General features: G+C 36.8%; 1 protein-coding gene across 13 annotated transcripts in view; it reads left to right on the forward strand.

Annotated features, from left to right (window-relative positions):
- Positions 1–13665, forward strand: part of DMD (dystrophin) — a 1118883-nt gene that overhangs the window by 386199 nt on the left and 719019 nt on the right. For all 13 annotated transcript variants that reach the window (XM_030475728.1, XM_030475726.1, XM_030475707.1 and 10 more), the window contains 2 exons: positions 6690–6813; positions 13306–13393. In XM_030475728.1, the coding sequence (XP_030331588.1) occupies positions 6690–6813; positions 13306–13393 (212 nt within the window). The remainder of the gene's footprint in view (positions 1–6689; positions 6814–13305; positions 13394–13665) is intronic.

Genomic DNA, 13665 nt, shown 5'->3' on the forward strand with positions numbered 1-13665 from the left:
TTCTATAAAGGAGTATACCTGAAATAAATGCATCAGGTTCTACTGCCACATGTTTTGAAAGATTTGTGCTCCAGGTTTGTTTTCCTGTGATCTGAATGTTTTAGACTAGAGGATATCTTAAAGATGCACTGCACCTGTAGTGTGAATTGCTAGGTGCTTAGTTTTAAGGAGGAAGGAAGAGGAGTTTGTCTGTGAATATTATGCTAGCAGACTGCGTAAGAGTATGATCCCCAGCTACTTAGCTGAAGAGAAATAATGGGTGGCTAAGATTGAAACATCAAGCTTTCTAGAGTGCTGTTTTTACATTTCCAAGTGCTTTGGAAGGATTTAGAAGTATGAGAGTCTCCATTTATACTGAAGAAATTGAGGAGAAGTAATTTCACTTGCAGAGCAATAGCCTACACAGGAGTGAATGTCACATTTCCATTGCCGTAATTCACAGTGGCATAAATACATGGGAAAGAAGCTGAGATTTTTCTTGCCTCCTAAAGCAACTTTTTACCATAAGTGGTGGAAAACTGAGATAAGAAAAAGATGGCTTCATTCTCCCCCTCGTACCCCCCCCCCCCCAAAAAAAAAAAAAATCTAAATCTACCTCAAAAGTAATGCTTCAGAATGTCAGAATAATTCAGGCATGTGCTAAGTTCTGTTGCTGGTCATAGGAAAGCACTTTTTCCCAAGGAATTAATTTGAAACCGAGAAGGGAAAAATACTTGAAGCTGAATAATAAAGGTCTTGAAAGTATATATTAGGCATTAGGACTAGAGATAAATATGTCAAAGCTGAAGTTTTAGGGTGAAAAAAATAATGTATATGGGAGAAATGTTTACAAGGTAATGTTTAGTGGTATTTACATACTCTGGGCAAAACAGGTCAGTTGTGTAGCATAGAAAAATCCGTAAATTGTTCTGTTCACAGGTTTTTTAATAGCAAACAAGTTAGAGCTGCTTGACATTTAATTTAAACATATTTGTAATATTAATGCTCTTGAAATAACATCCAAAGATACCTTTCTTTGCTATTTAGTAAATAACTTTGTACATGCGTCCTGATGTTTCCAAGGTGAGTGTATTTGTCATAACATTATTATGGATATAACGTTAATCTTCAGATTTGAAAGAGACTTTATGCCCTTTGAAGAAAAAGGCATGTTAGAGTAGGATAGTTGCTCCATCTAGTGTTTTTTTCTTTTAATAAGTGTTAACAATTTTTTGAAACGAGAGTAGCCTTCATTTCGGATTTAAAAAATTATGTATTTGGATTCTAATGATTGATTACTTAGAAAAGTTTGGATTTTTTGTAGAAAAATATATCAAAGGAAGAATTATAATGACTTATTCAAAGTGGGGTTTCGATAGCTACTGTTTCAATACTAGCAAGAGCTAGCAGGACTTACAGAGAGGCTTTAAACTAGGTTTGAAGGGGAAAGAGAATAACACCAGGCTCGCTATAAATGAGGCACGGGGTAGCATGCTGCTGTTGGAGTCCAGATCCACAGGACAACTTAAATGCATGTATTCCAGTGCCCGCAGCATGGGCAACAAACAGGAGGAGCTGGAGGCCATTGTGCAACAGGGAAATCATGACATAATCACCATGGTAGAAACATGATGGAATGATTTGTGGCTTTCTATGATGGGGCTGCAGAACTGATGAACAGAGACAGAGCAGTTGACGTCATCCACCTGGACTTGTGCAAAGCGTTCGGCACTGTCCTGCACGACATCCTTGTCTCTAAATTGGAGAGACATCAGTTTGATGGATGGACCATTCAGTGGATAAAGAACTGGCTGGATGGCCACGCACAAAGGGTTGTGGTGAACGGCTGAATGTCCAGTTGGAAAACAGTAACAAGTGGTGTCCCTCAGGGATTGATGTTGGGACCTGTCTTGTTCAACATCTTTGTCAGCAACATAGACAGTGGGATTGAGTGCGCCCTCAGCAAGTTTGCTGACGACATCAAGCTGTGTGGTTTGAGTGATACGCTGGAGGGAGGGGATGCCATCCAGAGGGACCTGGCACACTTGTGAGGTGGGCCGATGCCAACCTTATGAAGTTTAACCAAGCCAAGTGTAAGGTCCTACACCTGGGTCAGGGCAATCCCAGGCACAGCTACAGGTTGGGCAGAGAAGAGATTCAGAGGAGCCCTGCAGAGAAGGACTTGGGGGTGTTAGTTGACGAGAAGCTTAACATGAGCCGGCAGTGTGCGCTTGCAGCCCAGAAAGCCAACCGTATCCTGTGCCGCATCAAAAGAAGCGTGACCAGCAGGTCAAAGGAGGTGATCCTGCCCCTCTACTCTGCTCTTGTGAGACCTCACTTGGAGTACTGTGTACAGTTGTGGTGTCCTCAACATAAAAAGGACATGGAGCTGTTGGAGCGAGTCCAGAGGAGGGCCACGAGGATGATAAGAGGGCTGGAGCACCTCCCGTATGAAGACAGGCTGAGAGAGTTGGGGCTGTTCAGCCTGGAGAAGAGAAGGCTGTGTGGTGACCTCATAGCAGCCTTCACAGTATCTGAAGGGGGCCTACAAGGATGCTGGGGAGGGACTCTTTATTAGGGATTGTAGTGGTAGGACAAGGCATAATGGGTTCAAACTTAAACAGGGGAAGTTTAGATGAGATATAAGGAAGAAGTTCTTTACAGTGTGGATGGTGAGGCACTGGAATGGGTTGCCCAAGGAAGTTGTGAATGCTCCATCCCTGGCGGTGTTCAAGGCCAGGCTGGACAGAGCCTTGGGCGACATGGGCAAGGTGTCCCTGCCCATGGCAGGAGGGCTGGAACTAGATGATCTTAAGGTCCTTTCCAACCCTAAGTATTCTATGATTCTATGATTTGCATGATTGGAGTGCTGCAATGGATAGCTACAGGATCTTCAAAAGGGATAGGCAAGGAAAAAGAGCTGGTGGGGTTGTGTTATATGTCATGGAGTGTATCGACTGACATTGAACTCAATGTTGTGAGTGAGAAAGCTGAATGCTTGTGGGTGAAGATCAGGGGGAAGGCCAACCAAGCAGATATCGTGATAGGAGTCTGTTACAGACCACGCAGCCAGGATGAAGCTACAGATGAAGTGTTCTTCAAACAACTGGAAGAAGTTTCACGATTGCTTGCCCTTGTTCTCATGGGGGACTTCAAACTACCAGGTGTGTGCTGGAAGTACAGCACAGCAGAGAAGAAACAATCCAGGAGGTTCTTGGAGGGTGTGGAAGATAACTTCCTGACCCAACTGCTTAGTGAGCCAGTTGGGGGAGATGCCTGGCTAGATTTGCTGTTTGCAAACAGAGAAGGTCTGGTAGGTGATGTGGTGGTTGGAGGCCATCTTGGGCAAAGTGGTCATGAAATGATTGAATTTTCAATCCTTGGAGAAGTCAGGAAGGAGGTCAGCAAAACCTCCACCTTGGACTTCTGGAGGGCTGATTTTGACGTGTTTAGGACACTGGTTGGCAGAATTCCTTGGGAAACATTAGTGAAGGACAAAGGGGTCCAGGAAGGCTGGACACTTTTCAAGAATGAAATACTTTGGGCGCAGGAGCTGTTACATAGTAGCTTCCAGAAAGTATTAGGGGATACACCTGTATGCCATTGTAGTAGGACTTGAGTATCATACTCTGCTGGGTATTCAGGTTAGAAATTCCATGCAAAGAAATAGGAAAACAAAATGCAAGTAAGTTATGAAATGCCTTAGTGGTGAGGTTTATCATGTATATAATAAAGGAAGGGAAATTTAGAACAAGGAATTGTTTTTGAATAAGTACATGTGGTGACCTTCTCAGTAGAGAATTTTGAATGGGAATCTGAAGTGGGCATATGTCTTAGTAAGATCCAGAAAATCAATTAGTGGGGGACTTCTGTGAAAATTTGAATGGTATGGATTAAAAATGTGAAGATGGATTTTCAAACATGCTCTGCAGTAAAATGAGACTGTGCTTGAACTCAGCTGACATGTGCTGGCCTATAGAGAGAGGGCAGTGAGAGCAGTAAAATATAGTCTCTCTCTTGCAGAATAGCAGAAGGAAAGACTAATTGGAAAACTAAACCATGAATGCTGCATAAAGAATAAATCCTCACTGTAGATTGAATTTTTAGGTGAGGAGCAAGCTAATGTGCATCTTAAATAAAGGAAATTATTTATAGTAACTGTCTCAAGAAATTTGGTTTTAGTGTCTTCCATGGATCTATTTGAACAAATTCTACATGCACACAACTTTATTGGGTCAGAAAGGTAACATTACATTACTTTTTATGTCAACAGTTTTGTTGTATTTAGGAGATTTAAAGACTGATTGATCCTTTGATATCAATCCAAAGTTAATACAGTTTGTAACTGCAGCTGTGCTTAGAAAGGAAATGTCCAGTCATCCTAATGAAATGATTAAATGCCTTATTCTGCCTGTATTTCCTGGTTTTATACAAACTGAAAAAATAACTTTATGTTAAGGATATTTTTGTGCTGAAAAAAGCTACTTAGAATTAACTTGAATATCTTTTAATCCTTTTCTGCCTCCTTTTTATAGCCCTTTTTTGGGAAGGAGGCTTTGTGGAGTTATATTTATCTCCAGAAGAAACTGCAAGTGACAGAGACCAGCTTTGTTGTATCATAGAATCATATTGTAGGATAGAATGGTTTGGGTTGGAAGTGACCTTAAAGACCTATGGCTAATACTTTCCACCATCTGGTGAATCACTTGACCGTGGGATGTGTTCCTGATTATTTCATTGTTCTATTAAAACTGTCCAAAATTCTTCCATTCCTCTTCTAGGAAGGACGTTGCAGAGGCAAGGCCTAGGTCATTTCGTTTAAGAAATGATCACTCGTAAACATTTTGCTCTGTCAATTTCCATCCTATACCAGGCTAATTCCACGCTATTCTTCAGAAGGTTGATCTTACTGGTCCTATTTGTTGACGCATGAGATCAGAATTAATACAATTTTACCTACAAGGGAGTTTCGTACTGGGGGACTGGTAAACTCATCTTTGTTGTGATCAGATGTCTGATGTTCTGTGGTTATTAAATGTGCAGTTGTTATATGCAGAACAGAGGATAACATTATATTTCAGAAATTAGAATTGATTTAATGTCACATAGGATCAGAAATAAAGCTGAGGTAGGAAGCTCTTAACTAGCAAGTGCACGTCGATTTGGTGGATTAGAATCTGGTACAAGCACAGAGATTCCCCAAACCACCTGGGAATTTTATTTTGTCTTCTGCCTCTGAACTTTTAATTCTTTATAAAATGAAGGTTTCTGCACCTTCCATTACTTCACAGTCATATTTTTTCTCCTTTAATGAGTGGCCAAATAGTTTTATTAGGAATTGCTTTATCACAATTATTCCTTAGAGTTTGTGATTTGAATATAGAATATTGGGCTGGTATTAAGACAGTGTGTGACTCTTCTTTCTTCTACTTTCATTATTTATTACTCAGTCTTTCACACTATGTTGCTAAACGGAGTCACAAAGATCACAGTGGAGAAGTAAAAAAAGGGAGGCATAAATATTAGATCCAACATGGAACTTTTTCTTGTATGCAGTTTTCATTTCTGTGTATGTAGATTTCTGAAGCACGTGACTTTATCTCACATCCTTGTGTTTTAGTTCTTGTATATATGGAGTATATGTTTGTAAAAGAAATAAGTCCTCCAAAAATATAATTGTCATTCAAGCTCCTTTTTTAATAGATTTTTCAATTATATATAAATGATACAACTTATATTTACAAAGCAAACTGAAAGATGCAGTTAATTATTTTTTCTAGATCTTTCTGTTCTGTTGGCTTCATTTTATTGCTACAAAAAGCAAATCAGTTACAAACTAGATATAGATACTAGAACTTACAGTGCAGTAAAGAAATACAGTCAAGCGTATGGTGATACTGTGTGGAACAACTGAGAAAAAACATTGTCTCAAGCCTCTTGTTTTAAAAACGACAACAGATACTGAATCACAGTTTGAATTTTCTACACATCAGTAATTTAAATATCTGCATATGGTAACCTTCATTTTGAGCTGCTACCTTCTGAATAAGTTACAAAAATTAATATCAGTTTTAAAGGAGTTGATGAAAGAATCCAGACTGTACAGTAAAAAGCTAGCTAAGAAGTATCTACAAGAGAGATGGGGATCTTAATTTGCAATTTCTAAAGCTTTAGCTGTAGGAAAATTATAATTTACTGTAGTTACATTCTACACCAATTTTGAGTCAGTCAGAAGAGACTCCTTTCTAATGGTCAAATTTCCTGCTTGAATATCCTTCATAATATTGCCAGCACAAACTGGGACAAAAATCTTGCAGGTATGAAGGCTGCATTTGGTCAGCCATATAGGCCTTACATCCTCAGCTGAGCCAACAGGACTTGGGGTACACTCTTCCCTGAGAGCCACTTGCTTCATGTCTTCTAAAACCATCAGCTTGTAAAATTAGAATCCTCATTGAGGAAATTGTTCCATCTGTTCAGCTGTCAAATCAGGATCTTAAAAACTAAGAAGTTTTTCTCTGTTTCCAAATTTTAAAATGAAGAGTTTTATGAACTATTTAATGGAATGTCGGGGGTTTAAAACTGTTTTGCTGAGAGAAATTTCTGCTTACTCACTCGTTTAAACAACCAGTTAAACATGTTTACTGTCAATCCTATTTTCAGAAACTTTCTGGAAATGAAATGTCTTACTACATTTCTCTGTCTCTTAGGTTTGACTCAGATACAACAGAGCTCCATAGCTGGATGACCCGGTCAGAAGCAGTGCTTCAGAGTCCTGAGTTTGCAATGTATCGAAAAGAAGGCAATCTCTCAGATCTCAGAGAAAGAGTCAATGTAGGAGAAAGTACTTGTATATATGTCTGTTAGTTTGTATTAGCTCATCAAAGTGCTTTTAAAGTCAGAGTTTAAATGAGTCACATATAGATTGGCAATCATTGATTGTCCATATGTCTGAGAGAAATTTGGAAGTGCTCACTATTTCTGTGAATTTCAGATTTTGGCACCAAAATTGCTACACAGGCTGTCTGAATGCAGAGATTTTTTTTATTATTCCTATATACTCATATTGAATATGAGTATATAGTATTCTAGATGTATATAGTATATAGTATTCTAGTATGAGTATTCTAGATTCATGATAGTCTTTGGTAAAGCTGAATCAAAGCCTATATATTACTTCTTAAATGTGCATCGTCATTCTATACTACAGCTTAATTTGTCATTATACATGGATAAATTGAAGGATGTAAAAAGTGTCTACTTTTAGTGTACGCTGAAGAAAATCTGTATCTAATTCTTTTTACAGTGCTATAAAATATATCTGAAAATCACCAGTCTCCACATTTTTATTTTATTTTTTTATTATTATTATTTTTAATTGCACTACCATTCCTGAACCAAAAGTGGTGCTTTTCTACTTCTGGCAAAAGGAATTATTCTGAGCTGCTTAATGAGTAGCTGTGTTATGTGCATATGTTTCACACACTCTGACTTTAGCCCTTGGAAACTAAACTATTACAAATTTTCTTCCATATTTAATATTTATAGATAGATGCAAAAATGCATGTCTTTTCTAAGTAAGAGAAAGGGAGTTCTTTTTCTAATTAGCTGTTATAATATCATAGTATATCATGGAACTTCATTAAAATATATGGTGATTCATACTCCTAGAACTCAAACAGATCGAACAAAGTTACTGTATTGATGTTAGTTTTGCTGCTGTTTTTTCTTACTGTTTGTCCATCATAAAGCAGTTATGATAAGAGTGAGGAACACTGAATTTTGTGACTGTAAATATACATTTTAAAAATTCATGCTAAGTCATAGCTTTCTTACAATAATTTTAATTTAATTATTAATGTTGTAATAATATTATTGCTAGTACATGTCCATTAGAATGTAATATGCTGAATGTAGTTCATGGCAACACTTCATGTTATGTCAAATATACGCAAATTTCTATATATAAAAATGTTTGTAACATGTACCAAATGTACAGAAAAGATTTAATGGATTCAACTGCTTCCATACTGAGGTAATGGGATTTATCTAATACATATATAGATACACAGTTAATTTTCAGAATACTTCAATCTTCACTGTAGGTAAAATTTAAAAAAGGAACAAAAGGGGGAAAGCAAAAACAAAAACAAAAAAAAAGGTGAATGCTCTAGTCTCCCCTTCATATATTCCCATTTTGAGGAACATCATTTCAAGGATTGCAAATTAGCTCATCTTGATCTACACGTTATGCTGGATTTCATGGAGTATCGCTGCTTTTAGAATAAACATTTTATTGAGAAAATCAAGTTACATGTAGAAATTTCTAGATGTTTTAAAGGAGAAAACATTCTGATTACATGTTGTAATTTGATAGAAGAACTATGAAAGATGGCACTTTAAAGTACTACATGGTTCTGTGTTGAATAGTTTTCAGGTAAAGGAAGTCTTTGGGCATGCTTCTCAAAAAAGCAAAAAATACAGTTTTTTAAAATGCCAGGTTTTAAAGCTTGTCCCAACCTGACTATTCTGGATCTGGTCTGTGTCTCCATCTATAAAACTAGTAGCCAAATCAGGAAGTACAGTTTAGTTCTTTGATTTGAGCAGTTTCATTGTTGCTTGTTAATGCTTTTTGTTCCTAATTTGCTCAAAATTAGCCTCAAATCAATGGAAAAGATAGTGTGGGTTTTAATATATTATAGTCTCTAGTAAAGTTGTAGAAGACATATAAGAAAAAGATGAAATGCCAAGAAGGAAGGTATGTGTTCGTGATAATGGAAAAAGATCGTGTTTTGGATAATGGAAAAGGATTGTACATACATAGTCATACCCCAGTGTTATGCATGCTTGAATGCAACTGCAGGCACATGCATGCAGAAGTCCCATCTTGCCCTTATATGTAGAGTTAGCATTTAGTTTTCTCCCTTTATAACTATATATATATATAGGCATAGCACGGAACACCTGTAGTTGGCTGATGTCTGACCTACCATTTGTTGCCCACCATGGTAGGTGCCAAGTCCTAGGGCCTTTTCCTAATGACTTTCTTTTCAGCTGTTCTTTTGAGGACAAGTTACTAGTTAGATGATTTTTTTTCTTGTTGTGGCAGCTTGCTCCTATTCATAATTTTTCTTGAGTAAGAGGTCACTTCCGTATGATATAGTGGCAGTACATCTGCTGTGTGATGAAGAGATGCTGACTTCAGTAATGACAGCCACAAGGAAAGCTCTTTTGCCATCATCGGTGATTCATCAAGTTCAAAAGCCTGTTCCCATCCCAGCTCAGAGGAGCCTTGGGGAGATGGAGCCTAAAGCAGGCTGTATGAAATGCACTGACTTTGCTAAGCCAGCTACTCTTCAGAAACTGGCAGGAAATTAGCCTTATTTTTAAGGCTAATGTATTACGTAGATTGAATGTGTTAGATATGCACATAAAGCCTATTCCTATGTCTGGGAAGAAGCAAAAACATTTATAGCCCTTCCCTGCTATAAAAGAAAGATACTTGCCTTACCTGGCCAGAGAGGCTGGATGCCATAAGTATAGAAGTTTCATTGTGAAACAACCATACTACTCTTAAATAATGAAGACATCCAAACGTTAATGCTGTAAACATCGTTACACTGCATTACACTGTTAACATTTTCTAGTTAGTACGTATACTTTACTGTTATTTTTCTAAAGCCATAATGAGCTTTCAATATTCAAATATATAAAGGTTCAGGTGCGAAAAATTAAAACTTGCTAGATAGAAAATCCTGCTTTGTAATAAATCAGCCTGGAGACTATATCCCACAATAAAGAGTGAATAAAACTCCTTGAAAGGAGTATTGGTTAGCCAAGAAGCACCACCTAGAAATTCAGAATCAAAGGTAAACATATAAGGAACAGATGTAAGGGAAAATGTCAGATATCCTAGACAATTAAATTTGTTCTCTTGGCCTTCTCAAAAGTCCCATTCGCATTTGTTCTGGTTTAGTGACCTTTTTCAGACATGCTTTGTTGGGCCTGGATATTTGAAAGTTGAATCACTGTCAGACCCTGTGATGAAAACGTTGCCATCTCTTGCCCTCAGGGGTAATTGGTCAGAGTCATAGGAAGTCAGGGAGCACTGCTACCATGCCTCCTTTCACAGAGCTCTCAAAGTAGATGTTGATTTAATATGAATAACATCCGAATACCTCTGACCATCAGTTGTTTTCTAGGTTGTGAAGTCATTTACTGCCAACTAAAATCTCAGGGTCAGATAAAATGCTTGTCATTGTGAAAACAGCCTCTTCACCTTCTGCTGGCATTTAGCTAAAGATGAATTTTTAGTGTTATTCAATCAGTTAAAACTAGGATATCACACATTCGTATTGCCAGTTACAAATAATTCAGAAGAGAATTAATCCCCGATTGGATGAAAGCCAACTGTAAAGTTAACTTTTTTCTCATATTGGTGTATTTTTTTTTAATTCTTTATATTTTTCTGAAAAATTGTCACAGAAAACAGAGTAAAAAAAGGGAAAGTTATGTATTTGGAAATATTTTGAAGTTAATCTGCCACTACCACAAGTTTTCATCAAAAAAAGAGGGTTGATTACAATATGCAGAATCTAAGACTTTCAAAACTTCACAAACCTCTATAAACTTATCCCAGCCTACTTCTGTCATGAATGAACCTGAATCAAGAGTATGGTCCCTTTCAGTGAAGGAAAATTTGAACAAAATGGAGCCAAAGAGATAAATGAGAGGTGTTTCCAGGACTCCTACTCTATTTGTTTGTAGTCACTTTACATGTGCTTATGGAAATCCTTCTTCTGAGGAGCTTAAAAATCCCAGACATTTTGCAGGTTTGGCAAACAATGGCAGTATGTAGAGTAATGGCAGGAGTCTGTGGTTAGGCTACGAGTAACCAGGGCGAATCTCCACCTTTCTCCCCAGATAAGGTAATTTGTCTTTCCGTGTGGAACAAGAGGACAGTCTTTTCTCCTTTGGCTAGCACTGTGCTTCCTGTGTGTAAGCATATGTATTCCTATAATGAGTGTTAGACTTCCATTTTTATAATATGGAAGTCTAACAATTGCATAAAAATGAGTGGAGAAAATTGATTGACAGAAAGTTTGATACGTACCAAATTTTCATATTTATTTAAGGACTGTACAAATAGTTCTTGTATTTTCTATCAGGACCTGGAAACCATAATCTTTCAGGAGAGAAGTGGACATTTCTTCAGATTTTTCTGCTCACATATTACTGTACACTGAAGGGTTCACTGCCACAGACTTTGATGTAGTATCTATTTTATATTTCAAAAACATAATTTTTAGTATATTTTAAGGTTTTTTTAATTATTCGTTTGTGCTCAATATAGTTACAATCATGATAATTACGCATCTGGCATTGCAGACGGAGTAAAATTATTTTCAGTATATTTTAGTGTTTTAATGATTCCTTTGAGTTCTATGTAGTTAGACTCATGCTAATTATACCTGGCATTATAGACAGAGTAGTATTAATTAAGATTCTGTAAGAAATTTTGGAACTCTGCAGAGAATTAGTATTTTTTTCTTTAATTTGAAAAAAATTTAAATTGTACAGTGGAATGGTAGAAGATGTTATTGACCTCCAAAAACTATAAATAATTAATACAGTCATCTTTAACTCATTGGGGTTAAACTTTGTAATCTTTTAGTGATAACTTAGGTATATATTAAAGATAGGTTTATAAATTCCAGTGTATTTCCATCCTTAACTCCTCTCTAAATATCCTTTCTTTATATATTTTATTTATACAAAATTGTATTATTAACAGTGTTTGATAGCAGCTTTGGGTTACTGTTAGAAAGCCTGCTGTTTAATCATTTCTATATGCACAAATGCAGGGCAGTTTTAAGCAAGCTGTGGAAATATGTGAATTTAACCGAAAATCTCACTTTAAAATTCTGAGCATCTCCTCACCTGAGAAAGACTTCTGGGGAGCTGATGCTTCTTAAACTGAAGATGTTTTAAGCATCACACTTCAAAATATATTTTAAGAGAGTTTATTCAAAGGTATTTATATTAGTTCCTCCTAATTCTATGATTCTATGAAATGTAAGTGTATAAAGTTATTCTACTAAATGCATTCTTAGCCACCCACTTGAGGTTTCTTTCCAATTATAAGAAACTTTTTCCCCTGAAGAGTCAAGTTGCACAGAATATACCTTTACTGTGGAAATAGACAAGGTGATCAGGAACCCTAGTTAGGTCAGCCAAACTGAGACGCTGTAGCCTCGATTGGGTTATCTCTCTGTACATGTTATGTAGGATTTGCAGTGGCATATCCTTTTATATGTGTGTATCTGCTGCAGTGAAGTGAGGACCTCTGATTTATGGGAGACTCTGTTAGTCAGGATCTCTGGGGGGTTTACAGTCTGTTTTAATTTTGGTATCAAACTTGGCTGTGGCCCTATGCTGCTTCTTAGGGGTTCTGATTTAGAGCTTTTAAATTACACCTAAACTAAATTGATTTAAAATCAATTGAGTGACTTCATGATGTTAACTTTGAGACAGCATTGAGGGGCTGTTAGATCTAAAATGATTTTACTTTCCATGTGTATTGCTACCAACCCAAAATCAAATTAAAAACTTAGACTTCTACTATATCCTGAAACTTCATAAGCTAGCTTTACCAGCCATTACCAGCTAGCCTGAGTGCTAGCCTGAACATGGATGAGAAATTTTTGAGTACAGAAAGGTGAATTGAGAGTATTAGATACAATATATAACTAGAAGCCTGTGTTAATTCTGCAGTTAACTCTCTCACTTAGTAGCTCATATATGGATGTGTGCTATTTATGTTCGTATAGATGCTAGATATCTATTTTAATATGCATTTTGCAGGTTTTTGGTTTGGTTTTTTTTACCAAACAAATGGTATATGGGTTCAATGCTGTAGTATGGTATGAAACCTTGTAATTTGGTTAGCATGCTCAATTCTTGCTGTTACCATGAGAAATAGGCAAATCTGTTCTTCCAGAAAGAATTTCTGTCAAGCAAAATTGTATTCTGGAATATTGTTTTTTTAATAGCTCTTAGTTTATGTGTCTTTTATTTGTCTGTAAAATACTGATCTGTATGATTTCTCAACTCTGTTGTGTTGTGAGTCTCAGTAGATGTATTTGACTTTATGACTAACTCCCTGATGGTATGCAGTACTTTCTGGTTTCATTTCAAACTAGGAGGCTGGCAGGGCAATACAACAGGTTAAATGGTCTCAAGAGTGCAGAAGACATCCCTGAGATTAATTATTTTCTTCTTCAAAATCCCTCTTTTGAAATACTCACCTTTCCTGTCATGCTGCAGGCCATCCAGCGAGAAAAGCCTGAGAAGTACAGAAAACTGCAAGATGCCAGCAGATCAGCTGAGGCCCTGGTGGAACAGATGGTGAATGGTAATTACATGGGAGTTGACTTAGATAATCTTCTTAGGGATTTGATAAATGCACAGGTTCATATTTACCACAATAATTATATTAGCAAATACTGTCTAACTGGAACAGTAAAGTAATACTGCCTTATAGTTCTTTTATTATTTCTGAATGTTAAATGAAAAGAGAGAAAAAAAATCTTAGCACTTTTGTACCATGAAAAGAAATATGTGTAAAACTTGCTTACAGTAATGAACTGTATATTAACAATCTGTTCTGCGCAGAGACTTAAGTTG

The sequence above is a fragment of the Strigops habroptila genome, chromosome 2, assembly GCF_004027225.2.
Source record: "Strigops habroptila isolate Jane chromosome 2, bStrHab1.2.pri, whole genome shotgun sequence".
Classification (NCBI taxonomy): domain Eukaryota; kingdom Metazoa; phylum Chordata; class Aves; order Psittaciformes; family Psittacidae; genus Strigops; species Strigops habroptila.